This window comes from Ovis aries, chromosome 6 (assembly GCF_016772045.2).
Source record: "Ovis aries strain OAR_USU_Benz2616 breed Rambouillet chromosome 6, ARS-UI_Ramb_v3.0, whole genome shotgun sequence".
NCBI classification, from domain to species: Eukaryota; Metazoa; Chordata; class Mammalia; order Artiodactyla; family Bovidae; genus Ovis; species Ovis aries.
The window spans coordinates 69,634,780-69,650,372 of NC_056059.1; the positions used below are offsets into that span (position 1 = coordinate 69,634,780).

General features: G+C 36.7%; 1 protein-coding gene across 18 annotated transcripts in view; it reads left to right on the forward strand.

Annotated features, from left to right (window-relative positions):
- The window catches only part of FIP1L1 (factor interacting with PAPOLA and CPSF1), a 71,350-nt gene that overhangs the window by 18,525 nt on the left and 37,232 nt on the right, over positions 1-15,593 (forward strand). For all 18 annotated transcript variants that reach the window (XM_015096503.4, XM_015096505.4, XM_015096508.4 and 15 more), the window contains one exon: positions 915-1,024. In XM_015096503.4, coding sequence (XP_014951989.1) covers positions 915-1,024 — 110 coding nt within the window. The remainder of the gene's footprint in view (positions 1-914; positions 1,025-15,593) is intronic.

Genomic DNA, 15,593 nt, shown 5'->3' on the forward strand with positions numbered 1-15,593 from the left:
GTCTATCAAATCTATTTCGTCTTTCTATCTTCATTGTCTAGGTGCTGATCCTCATCATCTCTTATATAAGGATTTAGCATTAATATTTAATTTGAAAATGAGTTCTACATAATGTTTATTTGAGAGATAGATGGTTTCTGGAGTTGAATCAGTGATTTGAATATAGCAGAGTCAAGGTGTCTTGAGTTCTCTTGGCCTTTGCCTCATGGGGAAGGAGAGTGATGCTGAATTTAGACTGAACAGGGGCAGAAGAATTTAAATAGGGCCTAAGAAAGTAGAGATGTTTTTAAGTACAGGTCAGCGTGAACTTTGTTTAAGTTTAATAAATTAATGGTGATTTTAAGATAGGAAGATGAGTATGAAAGCAAAAGAGCATAAAGATTTTCACCAATCTAAAGGAGTATGATTGGACCATACTCAAGGATCTGATAGGAGCACAAAGGATGGGCAAATATGGGAGAAATTATGGAGTTAGGTAGATTACTGGTTTATAACCGAATGTAAAGAGTAAGAAAAAAGATTTAGGAAGCAGATGACTGACTTCAAGCTTCTAGGTGTACTGAATTCTTCAAGGCCTTTCTTGAACTCTGAAACATGGAGTATTAAACAAGTATCTTGGACGTATATATAGTGAGTGATCTGAGGGAGTTTATGAAAGTCCTTAAGAGTTACAATTTATTGGACTTGAAGTGACATTAATTTGAACTTTTTAGTAGTTGGAAACATTTTGATCCCACGATCCATGTTTGGTGCCTTACACTTAATGCTATTCAAAAATAGGTTTAATTTATTATATATTTGGCAACAAAACATTCTTCATATCATTTGAAATAAAACTATGAATTTATGTCAACATCTTTACTGTATTATCTTTCCGTGTTTCATTAAACAAGCTAATAACCCTTTTTTTTAAGGTACAGCAGGGAAGAACTGGAAATGCAGAAAAGGAAACAGCGCTTCCATCTACAAAAGCGGAGTTTACTTCTCCTCCTTCTTTGTTCAAGACTGGACTTCCACCAAGCAGGTTAGTAAGACAGTGATGATTTAGTTTATTGAAGGCATTGGTTTCTTCGCCTTGAGTGCTGTGTAAAGTATGAAACCTCTGAATGATACATCAAAAAACTGGAACCTTCTGTTTGGTTTTTAGTACAAAATGAATTCTTTGTGAAAAACTCTTCTGAGTGCTATTTCATCTAAAAAATCTAGGTAAGCAAGGAATGAACCATGGTGTATAGTTATATTTGTATATACAAAGAGACAATAATCTCATATTTGGGAAAGGTGATTAACAGTGGTCTTGCTGCTTTCTGTGTATATTGTTCTTTCATAAAGAATTATTGAACATTCTAAGTCTAGAGCAACAGACCTAAAGATGTTTACTGATTTTAGTAAAACATAGAAATTTTAGCCTGAGGAATCTTTGAAAATTAAAGCCATTTTCTCTTCTTTCTTTGATTTATTGTGATAATACCTAACTTTAAGTTCCATAGAGTACCAATTGTTGGAGGCAGATATTTTGGTAAATGTCCTTTTAACTTAAGCATAACACGTGATTAGCCTGTTACCAGGAAAATGATAAAGGGTAGGCTAAAACTAGGGAAGTTGGATGTCAGCAGGTTAATCTTGGGTTAGATAAAGATGACTTAAATCAGTTATTTCTATGAGCCTGAAACAAGACAATAACTCAGTTGTGACTAGTTCTCAGCCAGATCATTTACCTTTTGTGTTACTTATTTCATATACTTTACTGGTTTTGTCATTATGATATTTCATACTGTATGACTATAAGAAGCTCTAACATAAAATTTTAAAACTTCCAGCAAAAATTAAAGGTCATAAAGCCATCTCAGATTTTGACTGTCTTTTCTCAGCTTAACAGTTACAAGTTGTGGATGTTTCTGAATAAGGTTTTTTAAACTTAATACGATCTCATAAAATGTTTGTATAAAAAGTATGATAAGTGACGAATATTGGTTCTTTTAATATATAGTATTATTTTACATGAGACCAGCTTTCATTCTTTGAGATTGTGGTGATCTACACTCTAGAATGGTATAAGAGCTTAGACTCCAGGGCCAGACTTTTGGTTCAGTTTCTGGTTGTATTACTTACAAGCTGTGTGTTCTTGGGTACATCCCCCAGTCTTCTTGTTTTTTCATTTCTTAGTCTATAAAATGCAGTAATAATATTACAATAATAACCTCAGTGGATATTAAATGGATTAATTTATTGAAGGTGTTTCGAATAGCAGTGCATACATAATAATTATTTTTAGATGTCATTATCATGATTAAACTAATTGAACTTTTAAAAGTCAATAGCAGTTTTTCTGTATTTTGCCCACTTCTAACTGAAGCACCACTGCCCCACCCTGCTTTAAAAATTTGGATCAAATTATGTAGGACATTGTGCCATTATAAGGGTTTTGACTTTTCCTATACATGAAATATATGGGGAATCTCTATCAGATTTTGAGCAGGGGAATGAAGTAGTCTGATTTTGGTTTTTAAAGTCTCAATGTAATTGCTTTATTAAGCCGAGATTACAGAGTGATTAAGGGCAGTAATTGGGAGACCAGTTAGGAGGCTGCAGCAATTATCTAGCAAAGATAATGGTAAACAGGACCAAGGTGGTGGTGGTGCATCTTAAAAAGGATGTATTTCAATGTCGGAAGAATGTTTAACTATCAAATAATATTGAATGACCAGGAATAACAGGACTGGGGCTGAATTTGAGATTTCAGAATGCAAAGATTGTGGTGATTCTGACCAGAATCATTTTAAAGTGGTGTAAAATGAAGATTTTAGAAAGAATTTTTGGAATGGATTCAGGAGACAACAGGAGGGAAGGAATTACAGTGAGACAACTAGGACGAGGGATTAGAATGAACATTTTTTTTGAGGTTTTTTGTTTTCCTTTTGAGGGTATATGGAGGGAAATGTGGAATACTTTTGACAGTATCTAGAGGGAAATGTGGGGTTGGGAGGAGATTTCTGTTTGCTTTTGCCAAAATGGAATTATAACATGTTTTTATACTCATGAGAATGAGTTACTAGAAGGGAAAATTAATGATGTAAGAAAAGAGAAAGTACCGTTATTAAAGCAATGTCCTTAAGGTCAGAGCTTGTGGATGTAGTGTGCCAGTGAAGGATTTAACCTTAGGGAGAAGCAGAAACAATTTTACTCATTGTAATAGGTGAAAGGAGAGCTTTCCTGGTGGCTCAGTGGTAAAGAATCCTTCTGCCAATGCAGGAGACACAAGTTTTATCCCTGGGTTGGGAAGATCCCCTGGAGTAGGAAACAGCAGCCCACTCCAGTATTCTTACCTGTTAAATCCCATGGGCAGGGGAACCAGGTGAGCTACAGTCCATGGGGTCACAAAAGAGTCAGACACAACCTACAGACTAAACAGCAATAGGAGGAAGGCCAGGATTCAGTGAAGGTGTGGGGGGTGGAGTGAAGGGGGAGGGGCCTGGATAGTTAATGGTGATGGGAACAACTGAAAGTTCTCTTTCTGATGGCTTCAATTTTTCCCAGCAGCATAGGATGCAGATTTATCTGGTAAAAGTGAAAATAATGGAAGGGAGTATTGAATATTTGAGAGGAGAGGAGATGATATGAAATAGTTATTTAGAGGGTGTATAAATAAACTAGGGAAAAGAAGTAGGATTGCTAGGCAGTTACCTGGAAGGAAATGTGGGGTCAAGTGAGGGCTTTTCCCCCCCTAGATGGGAGAAACCACAGCACTTTTATATGCTGATAGGAATGAGTTAGAAGAGTGAAAAACTGGTGAGACAGGAAGAGAGACTCTACATTCCAAACTGTTCTTGAGGTGGATGGCCGTAAGTTGAAGTGAGACCAGTCAGCTGGTCTGGGTGTGTTCCTGTTGCCATTGTCAGGTGTTCGTGTGTTCAGGAAGAGTGGCTGGAGTTGGATTTAGCAGGAGTTGAAGTTTTACCAGACATGTATGACAGAGGGATATAGAGAGGGTAAGGAAGGTGAGAGTGTGCTTAAGAGCATGATCGTGACGATGAATCATGGATCCGAGGAGTGATAAAGGGACACTGGTGGATATGACACACTGCAAAGGATGTAAAAAAACGATTGGAAGAATTAGCTGATTCATCACTACTGATGAAAAGAGTGGGTAACTACCACCACAGCTTGTGGAAACAAACCCAACATGTCAATGCTCTCACTTTTGGATACAGAGAACAGTATTCATTGCTCATTAGAAAAATTTGTTTTCGGGATTCATCTCCACTTGATCAAAAGGATATTTTTCAGCCACTGTGAAGTATTCCTCTAAATAAATATTTGTTTCTTATTCTTATATATGCGCAAAGTATATCTGTTTTTTTTCTCTGTACTTATAGAAATTAGAAGTTTTTGAAAGCTTCTGTTGACTTTAAGGACAAGACAGTGAATGTCTTTTAAGTCATAATAGAGACTGCATAGCAAGTATTTAGCAGTAATGAGGTGTACTACGGATGTAGTCACTATTTCTTTTTTTAAAATCTTAGATTATTTTATTAACATATAGGTGACTGATAGAATGTTTGCATAGAAATTATTTTTTAATGGTTCTTTGTACTTTATCAGTAGAAATGTTGGATTTCTGGCTTTCTGTACTGCCCAGCAAATTGACATAATTAAATAAAATGTTAATATTGAACATATCAGAATGTTTTGCTTAGTTTTTAAAAGTTTTCATATAGAACAGGAAACAGAATATTACCATTACAACCAGAAGCCCCTGTTGTGCCCCCTCATTTATTGTGTTCATTTTTTAGTATTGACAAAAATTTAGACTTATGAAGAGGTGCATGGAGAAGGCAATGGCACCCCACTCCAGTACTCTTGCCTGGAAAATCCCATGCACGGAGGAGCCTGGTAGGCTGCAGTCCATGGGGTTGCAAAGAGTCGGACATGACTGAGCAACTTCCCTTTCACTTTTCACTTTCATACATTGGAGAAGGGAATGGCAACCCACTCCAGTGTTCTTGCCTGGAGAATCCCAGGGACGGGGGAGCCTGGTGGGCTGCCGACTATGGGGTCACAGAGTCGGACATGACTGAAGTGACTTAGCAGAGGTACAGGAAAAGTATTATACACAGTTCACTCAGATTCACTAATTATTAACTTTGTGCCATGTTTGCTTTATAATTTCTCAGAAATATTTTTTCCTGAACCATTTGAATGCTAATTATAGACATTATGCACTTTTTCCTTGACTACTTCAATGTATATTCCTAAGGACAAGTACATTGTGTTCCATAATTACAGAGAACAGTTATCAAAGCCAAAACATCTAATAATGAATTAGTACTTTAGTATATAACCAATAAATTTTGCTGATTACTATATTTCAATAATATCTGATAATTCTTTTCTTTCCTCCTGGATTTAGGGTTCAGTCTAATATTATTCATTACAATTAATTCTTTTGTGTCTATTCTTCTTTGATCTAGGACAGTATGAGCGTTCTTTGGGTTTGTTGACGTTAACTCTTGGAAGAGTTCTATCTGGTTATTTTGTAAATCATCCTTCAATCTGGTTTTGTCTGATATTTCTGTATTATTAGGTTTAGGTTTTGCTTTTTGGACAGGACTCCTACCTAGGTAATGAATGCTGTGTTCTTCTCATTGAGTTACTCTATAGGTGCTTATGTCAGTTTGTCTTATTATTAGCGGTGATAGCCTTATTACTTTGTTGTGGTGGTGTCCTTTGGGTTTCTACAAAGTTACTGTCTAAATAAGTGATCTGTGAGGAGACTGCATCAATATTCTGTCTTTGAACTTGTCCAAGAATTTCAGTGTTCAATTATGATTTTTATTTAGTCAGTTATTACTTAAAAATAGTTATCATCTGTTATTCCTCTTACATTTTAGTTGGCAGTCTACTTTAAAAATGTTTTCCCACCTCCCTCATTTATTTATTATTAGATGCAATTTTTATTTTATATGCTTGAGAGAGTATGTGTGACATTAATATGGCTTATTAGTTTGTGTGGATACCACACACACACTGTAATTCATACTGATTCTCAAATTATTCCAAATTTAGTCTGTGGGAGCTTCTTTAAACCGGCTCCTATGACCTTTTGGCATGTCCCCACCATCTCTTTTTTTGATGATTTCTATATTTTCTAAGCTGAGTGCCGAAGAATTGATGCTTTTGAACTGTGGTTGGAGAAGACTCTTGAGAGTCCCTTGGATTCCAAGGAGATCCAACCAGTCCATTCTAAAGGAGATCGGTCCTGGGTGTTCTTTGGAAGGAATGATCCCAAAGCTGAAACTCCAGTACTTTGGCCACCTCAGGTATAGGGTTGACTCATTGGAAAAGACCCTGATGCTGGGAGGGATTGGGGGCAGGAGGAAAAGGGGACAACAGAGGATGAGATGGCAGGATGGCATCACTGACTCAATGGATGTGAGTTTGAGTGAACTCTGGGAGTTGGTGATGGACAGGGAGGCCTGATGTGCTGCAGTTCATGGGGTCGCAAAGAGTCGAACACGACTGAGCCACTGAACTGAACTGATATTTTCTGGTACTCCTAGATGTTTTAGTCTTGTACTTTCCCTGCCCCTTCCATAGAAGCAACCAAATCTTGAAGGGATCCTGATGCTTTTTAGTTGGAAATGGTAGTTAGAAACCACAATCTTGGCACTAATTATCTCATTGCTATTGAGGTGTTACAGTCTTTCTAGTCCTTTTCAGCACTCAGAGCTAGGAAAAATTAAGCATTTTTGATATGAAATTGCCATATGTGCATTATTTTTATAAAATTTTAGTCACAAAGTCATGTTTCATTTACTTCCAGTTTGAAAGCACAGATTCTACTCCTCTTTCCTTATTTCGTATTGCATCTTATTAATCATTTAAAAGATAATTTGATTCATTGTTTGTTGCTATTCAGTATTAGCATTTCTTCTCCACACTTACTAATTTTTTTCTACATGTTCAGAACATTTAACATAGTTCCACAGGCAAGGCTATCTAAAAGTATAGTTACTCTTGTCACAGTTTTTTTCATTTCTGTCAATAAAAAGTTTCATTTCATATAGTTTTTTTTGTTCTTCCTGTTTTTTATTATATAAATAAGCAGATGTGTAATTATAAATATATATTTTTCCTGTTGCTTTAAAAGAGTATCTTATTTTTAAAGGGTCAGCAGGAATGAAGTAGTTAAACACACAAGATAAAATTAGTTTTCTTTAGAATTTTAGTTTGACCAACTATAATTATTTTTCAAAAAACCCTGGGTGCTTTTCACCATCTGAAATAAAATGTAGCCCTCTGAGTCAATCTTTGTTGTTGTTCAGTCACTAAGTTGTGGCTGGCACTTTGCAACCCCATGGACTGCAGCACACCAGACTTTCCTGTCCTTCACTATCTCCTGGAGTTTGCTCAAATTCATTGAGCAAATTCATCATCACTGTCCATTGAGTCAGTGATGCCATCCAACCATCTCATCCTCTGTCATCCCCTTCTCCTCCTGCCTTCAATCTTTCCCAGCATCAGAATCTTTCCCAATGAGTCAGCTCTTTGCATCAGGTGGCATCAGAGTATTGGAGCTTCAGCATCAGTCCTTCCAGTGAATATTCAGGACTGATTTCCTTTAGGATTGACTGGTTTGGTCTCCTTGCAGTCCAAGGAACTTTCAAAAGAGTCTTCCCAGCACCACAATTTGAAAGTATCAATTCTTCGGCACTCAGCTTTCTTTATAGTCTAACTCTCACATCTGTACATGACTACTGGAAAATCCATAGCTTTGGCTATATAGACTAATATACAGCAAAGTGATGTCACTGCTTTTTAATACACTTTCTAGGTTTGTCATAGCTTTCCTACCAAGGAGCAAGTGTCTTTTAATTTCATGGCTGCAGTCACCATCTGCAGTGATTCTGGAGCACAGGAAAATAAAATCTATCACCCTTTGTACTTTTTCCCCTTAATATTTGCCATGAAGTGATGACACCAGATGCCATGCTCTTAGTTTTTTGAATGTTGAGTTTTAAGCCAGCTTTCACTGTTTTACCCTCATCAAGAGGCTCTTTAGTTCCTCTTCGCTTTCTGCCATTAGGATGGTATCATCTGCATGGCTGAGGTTGTTGATATTTCTCTGGACAATCTTGATTCCAACTTGTGATTCATCCAGCCCAGCATTTTGCATGATGTGCTCTGCATGGAGCAGGGTGACAATATACAGCTTTGATGTACTCCTTTCCGAATTTTGAACTAGTCCGTTCTTCTGTGTCCAGTTCTAACTGTTGCTTCTTGTCCTGCATAGAGTTTCCTCAGGCGACAGATAAGGTGGTCTGGAATTCCCATCTCTCAGAATTTTCCAGTTTGTTGTGATCCACACAGTCAGTGGCTGTAGTGTAGTCAGTGAAGCAGAAGTAGATGTTTTTTTGGAATTCCATTGCTTTTCCTATTATCCAACAGATGTTGGCAATTTGGCCTCTGGTACCTCTCTTTTCTAAACACAGCTTGTACTACTGGAAGTTCTTTGTTCTTGTACTGCTGAAGCCTAACTTGAAGAATTTTGCACATTACCTTGCTAGCATATGAAATGAGTGCAGTTGTTTGAACATTCTTTGGCATTGCCCCTCTTTGGATTGGAATGAAAATTGACCTTTTCAGTCTTTAGGACCTTTTTAAAATTGGACACCACTGAATCTTTTCAATCTTTATTTCCAACTACAGTGCATAAACCCGCCTTTCTTTTAGGTGAGTCTACCAGGTGTCTTTGGAAATATTATCTCCCTGTTGTTTCTTTGCTTATTTCTCATATCCATTCTCCATAAAATTTTGGTTTGTGTTCAAAATCCTAAATTTACAAAGCATACAGCCTTGGATGGATATTGTAAACTCTTGAGTCTGTAAAACGGGAGTAATAATTTCTAGACTAAGGGATGTAATGAGAAGCAAATATGTTAGGGTATGAAAGTACATTGCCAGCACTCATCAGTCTAAGAAATTATACTTTGCTTGACTAGTAATACAAACTAAGAACCTTCCTAATCTATCATTTGAAGTTTTAAACAAGGTGATAGTATATGGGGGTGTATTTTGTGTGTCATTATTGTTAAATAATTTAAAGCTTTTTTCCTGGGCAACTTGATGCTGTATTAGTGTGCTTTTAATTACTTTCACTTACGGACTTAAATGTATAAATTATCAGATGTTTTGGTCATAGCACCTAAAAGAAAAGTAAAAGGAGGAAACATGTCTAAATTTTATTTCTTCGATTTCTTTTCTTTGGGGGTCTCCATTATATATTCCCTGTGAGAAGTAAGAATTTTCTAGTCAACTTGCTTTGATAAAATTTCTTAAGAGAAAATAAACTTACTCATTCTCAAAAGGATATTCATCTGAAAGTCAAAAATATTCTGACTTTTCAGTAAATATCCAAATGATAATTGATGCAGACCAAAATATATTATTTATAGCCTTAGAATAGCCTCAAGTTGCATATATTATTTTAATAGGTTATAGAATGACAGTTTGCATACATGACTGTTACTTTAAAGGGATCCTCATTGATATTTTTGCAGATGTGTTATATAATGCTGATTTTAGGTTTTAAACTAATTAATATATGTTTTATTTTTGTCTGCTCTGGATCTTTGTTACTGTGCCAAGCTTGTCTCTAGTTGTGGGCAGCAGGGGTTAGTCTCTAGTTGTGGTGTGCGAGCTTCTCATTGTGTTGGCTTCTCTTGTGGAGTATGGGCTCTATCTAAAGCAAGCAGGCTTCAGTAGTTGTGGCTCATGTGGTTAGTTGCCCCAGGGCATGTGGAATATTCCTGGACCAGGGATCGAACCTGTGTCCCCTGCATTGGCAGGTAGATTCTTAACCATGGGAACCAGGGATCTTAGTTTTTAAAGCTGCAGTTCTCCTTGAAGAACCAATAGAAAATTTCAAGATTTGTTTTGAATGAAGAAAAGTTAGATGTGACAGGTGTGGAGTGCTGTTTGAGTCTTCACTTTTAATATTTCTGTGGAACTCAAAATTTAATAGCAGTGTTAATAATATAATTTCTAAATAATAATTAACTTTGTTATTATAGTGTATAAAGAAACACTTGGATTTATATTTAACCTGGCCAGCAACATGGAGGGCCTATTCACTGATCCCCAAAGGGCCAGACAGTAGAGCATTGTGTTCATCATTCTACTATTGACAATGAATCAGTAGCCATATTGGTAGAAAGAGAATGACTGCTTTCTTAAACTTAGAGCAGTTTCATGTCATAGACATTGGATTTGGATATTATATTTGGGTTTGCCCTTATGTTAATTTAGGATAGTTTCCTTAAATGTCTAGGGCTCTGTTTCCATGATTGTAAAATGATGGGGCTGGACTATTTTATCTGAAAAAGCCCTGAATTATTTATTTTCTGGCTAGTCCCTGGTTTACATGGAAGAGGAGATTTGATAAATTAGGGAATTTGCCCAGATTCATGGCTAAGAGGCAGAGCCAGGGCAAGAATCCCTGGTTTTTCACCTTCAAATGCTGCGGGTCAGGAAAGTTGACTTTCATAAGTTTCATTTTAATGTAACTTTAAACTTTATATTTGTTGCTTTTACTGCTACTGTTTTAGCATCTGAAGTTTCTTTTATATAAATCATTTGACTTATAATTTTTAACTTAGTTTTTCTTTTGATGTCAGTTTATTTCTTGAAATAAATTGGCCATTTTATAAGGAAGATATTAGTTCTTTAATTTGAAACTGATACATCTCAGTACTTAGATTGTATAACTCTCCCCACACTTCGCCTTCTCCCCCCACCCCCCAAAAAATGGTTTTGGTAACTTAGAAAACTCCTGTTCTGATTTTGTGGTTAATGTCAGGGGGTAGTTATTAGGAATTTTGACACTGTATTTTCAGTGAGTATTTTGTGCTTTTGAAAATTAAAAGTAAAAACTGTAGCTCAAAGCTGCACATACTTTCTTAGAGCAGAAGATAGAAAATGAGATTCCAGCTCTTATAATGAATGTAATTGAGAAATGGGGAGTTATTTTTGAAGCATTCCTTAGGTCTATATGAGAACAGTTGTACAGTGGTTGAAATCCATTTCATAAATTACTGTATTTGGAGACACAGACTTTTCTCACCATGTTACTCTTAATTTATATAGTACTGTGTTTTTGCTTTTTTTTTTTTTAACTCTTGAAGCCCACTGTAAAGAATAATACAGTCTAGTATAGAGTCTAGTTTGTTTTGTTCATTCACATTTGTTACTCTTGTAAAGCCAGTTACTGAGAAGAATGAAGTTGTTTAATGAACACAGAAAATTAGAATTGGCATTACAGATGATTGCTATAATCTTATCCCAGTGTTCAGTTTATTTCTGTATTTTGTTTCCATTTTAAATTTTAAACTGTGCTCCTTTTAGTTTATTAGTTGCAAATTATAAGTTGTTTTCCCATCTATTTGCCATCAAGTGATGCCTTGATCTTAGTTATCTGAATGTTGAGCTTTGAGCCAACTTTTTCACTCTCCTCTTTCACTTTCATCAGGAGGCTTTTTAGTTCTTCTTCACTTTCTGCCATAAGGGTGGTATCATCTGCATGTCTGAGGTTATTGATATTTCTCCCAGCAATCTTGATTCCAGCTTGTGCTTCCTCCAGCCCAGCATTTCTCATGATGTACTCTGCATAGAAGTTAAATAAGCAGGGTGACAATATACAGCCTTGACGTACTCCTTTTCCTATTTGGAACCAGTCTGTTGTTCCATGCCTAGTTCTAACCGTTCCTTCCTGACCTGCATATAGGTTTCTCAAGAGGCAGGTCAGGTGGTCTGTATTCCCATCTCTTTCAGAATTTTCCACAGTTGATTGTGATCCACACAGTCAAAGGCTTTGGCATAGTCAAGAAAGCAGAAATAGATGTTTTTCTGGAACTCTGTTGCTTTTTCAATGATCCAGCAGATGTTGGCAATTTGATCTCTGGTTCCTCTGCCTTTTCTAAAACCAGCTTGAACATCTGGAAGTTCAAGGTTCACGTATTGCTGAAGCCTGGCTTGGAGAATTTTGAGCATTACTTTACTAGCATGTGAGATGAGTACAATTGTGCGGTAGTTTGAGCATTCTTTGGCATTGCCTTTCTTTGGGATTGGAATGAAAACTGACCTTTTCCAGTCCTGTGGCCACTGCTGAGTTTTCCAAATTTGCTGGCATATTGAGTGTAGCACTTTCACAGCATCATCTTTCAGAATTTGAAATAGCTCAACTGGAATTCCATCACCTCCGCTAGCTTTGTTCGTAATGATGCTTCCTAAGGCCCACTTGACTTCACATTCCAGGATGTCTGGCTCTAGGTGAGTGTGAGTGATCACACCTTCATGATTATCTTGGTTGTGAAGAACTTTTTTGTACAGTTCTGTGTATTTTTGCCAGCTCTTCTTAATATCTTCTGCTTCTGTTGAGTTCATACCATTTCTGTCCTTTATTGAACTCATCTTTGCATGAAATGTTCCCTTGTTATCTCTAATTTTCTTGAAGAGATCTCTAGTCTTTCCCATTCTATTGTTTTCCTCTATTTCTTTTCATTGATTGCTGAGGAAGGCTTTCTTATCTCTCCTTGCTCTTCTTTGGAACTCTGCATTCAGATGCTTATATCTTTTCCTTTTTTCCTTTGCTTTTCACTTCCCTTCTTTTCACTGCTATTTGTAAGGCCTCCTCAGACAGCCATTTTGCTTTTTTGCATTTCTTTTCCTTGGCGATGGTCTTGATTCCTGTCTCTTGTACAGTGTCGTGAACCTCCATCCATAGTTCATCAAGCACTCTGTCTACCAGATCTAGTCCCTTAAATCTATTTCTCACTTCCACTGTATAGTCATAAGGGATTTGATTTAGGTCATACCTGAATGGTCTGGTGGCATTCCCTACTTTCTTCAGTTTAAGTCTGAATTTGGCAATAAGGAGTTCATGATCTGAGTCACAGTCAGCTCCCAGTCTTGTTTTTGCTGCGTGTATAGAGCTTCTCCATCTTTGGCTGCAAAGAATATAATCAGTCTGATTTCGGTGTTGACCATCTAGTGATGTCCATGTGTAGAGTCTTCTCTTGGGTTGTTGGAAGAGGGTATTTGCGATGACCAATGCGTTCTCTTGGCAGAACTCTATTAGTCTTTGCCCTGCTTCATTCTGCATTCCAAAGCCAAATTTGCCTGTTACTCCAGGTGTGTCTTGACTTCCTATTTTTGCATTCCAGTCGTCTGTAATGAAAAGGACATCTTTTGCGTGTGTTAGTTCTAGAAGGTCTTATAGGTCTTCATAGAACCATTCAGCTTCTTCAGTGTTACTGGTTGGGGCATAGACTTCGATTACCATGATATTGAATGGTTTGCCTTGGAAACTAACAGAGGTCATTCTGTCATTTTTGAGATTGCATCCATGTACTGCATTTCGGACTCTTTTTGACTATGATGGCTACTCCGTTTCTTCTAAGGGATTGCAGCCGTGAAATTAAAAGACACTTAACTCCTTGGAAGGAAAGTTATGACCAACTTAGCATATTAAAAAGCAGAGATATTACTTTGTCCACAAAGGTCTGTCTAGTCAAGGTTATGGTTTTTCCGGTGGTCATGTATGGATGTGAGAGTTGGACTATAAAGAAAGTTGAGCGCTGAAGAATTGATGCTTTTAATTGTGGTGTTGGAGAAGACTCTTGAGAGTCCCTTGGACTGCAAGGAGATCCAACTAGTCCATCCTAAAGGAGATCAGTCCTGGGTGTTCATTGGAAGGACTAATGTTGAAGCTGAAACTCCCAATACTTTGGCCACCAGATGCGAAGAGCTGACTCATATGAAAAGACCCTGATGCTGGGAAAGATTGAGGGCAGGAGGAGAAGGGGGCGACAGAGGATGAGATGGTTGGGTGGCATCACCGAGTCAATGGACATAGGTTTGGGTGGACTCCAGGAGTTGGTATTGGACAGAGAGGCCTGCCATGCTGCAGTTCTTGGGGTCACAGAGTTGGACACGACTGAGCGACTGAACTGAAGTTCTTTTTTTAAGCTTTTTCCAATGTCATAATTCTTTTAAACCAATTCAAACTCTTGTAAGAGGAATAATAAAAATTCCATTACCGTGTAGAATTACTAAAATATTCAAACCTGCTTGGGTTTCTTATAATTAGACAAACATAAGACTTTTGAAGTGGATGTTAAATGAGCATTAAATGTAAGATTGACTTCCTCATTTGTTCTTGGACTGCTTACTGTTCTGTCTTAATTTGTATACTGAAAAAAATGAGATTTGTATACTGAAAAATATGTACCTGTTATTCAAAGCATTTGAGCACTCTGAATGCATATTGCTATATTGTGTGGCTTATAAGGTTTTATGTGATTGCACATATGAAGGTCTTTATTTTTTTTAATTACCTGTAGAAGCATGTCTTTTCCTATCAGTGATACACTTAAAAAATGCAGCTGAGCTTAAAATATGGTAATCTCTACCAAAAGTGGATCCTGCTGTCCTGTTGCAAACAGATTGGTAGATAGTATATTTGGAATCCAGCGCATAATATTTACCCCATTCTTGTTCTCCCCTCGATCTAAAATGTCCTCCCTTCCCATCTGATATGGCTAAATCCATTTTACGTGTCTTCTAAGGCTTTTTCCTAAGTAACTTAAAAAAATGTAATATCGATTTTCATGCAGAATTGTTACAGCCATCTATTCAGATGTATGACCTGAGTTAGATAATCATACCACCAAGTACATCTGTCTTTAATTTGGAAATTATAATAGTCACATTCTAGGTATTTTCCTAGAGATTTCACTCTTAAAATATCTCCTGCTTTGTTCTTATTAGAATCTCCGTTGTGAGAAGACTACATTCATAGATTTCTGCAAGGATATGTGTTTCATTCCTTTTGCTTTTTTTTTTAGAATAGAGGTTCTCAACTTTCTTTGAAGCAGTAAGTCCTTTGAAAATTTGCTGCAAACTGTGGACTCTTGCCTAGAAAATACATGTATATATATGCACATATTTAGGTTCAGGGACTTCTTGATTTCTCTGTATCCCATGGATGCTAGTTAAGAACTCTTGCTCAGAAGTACAATTAAATCCTTAGGGTAAGCCTGACCATCAAGAGGGCAGTGTTCTCAAACCACATTGTTTTGCTCCCCTGATTAAATTGCTTTTATTGACTAGTACATTGTTATGCTTCACCCACTGTGGAGGAAACTTGAGAAACAGGATGTGAAATTCAGTTCCCTTTTGGCTATAGTAATATTGGAAACTTTGTCACTATTTCAGTGTTTTTCAAAGCATGAGATTGCCATCCATTAGTGGGGTATGAGACCAGTTTGGTAGTCTGAGCCTCCAAATATTAATTGATTTTAGTTTTTCCCCCCTGTATTATATGTAAATATTAATAAAGGCATATTTGATTTTAATGTTACCATTTTCCTTTATAGTAAGTGTTACTACTGTTTTATGAAACTTCTGTTTTTGTTTTTTATATAATGTATGTGCTGGGTTCCTATGTAAAATATATTTCCTAAATAACTGTTTTGTTGTTTAAAAGCTTAAAAACTACTGCAGTCTATCATACTTTCTCTTAAGATGTAATCAAA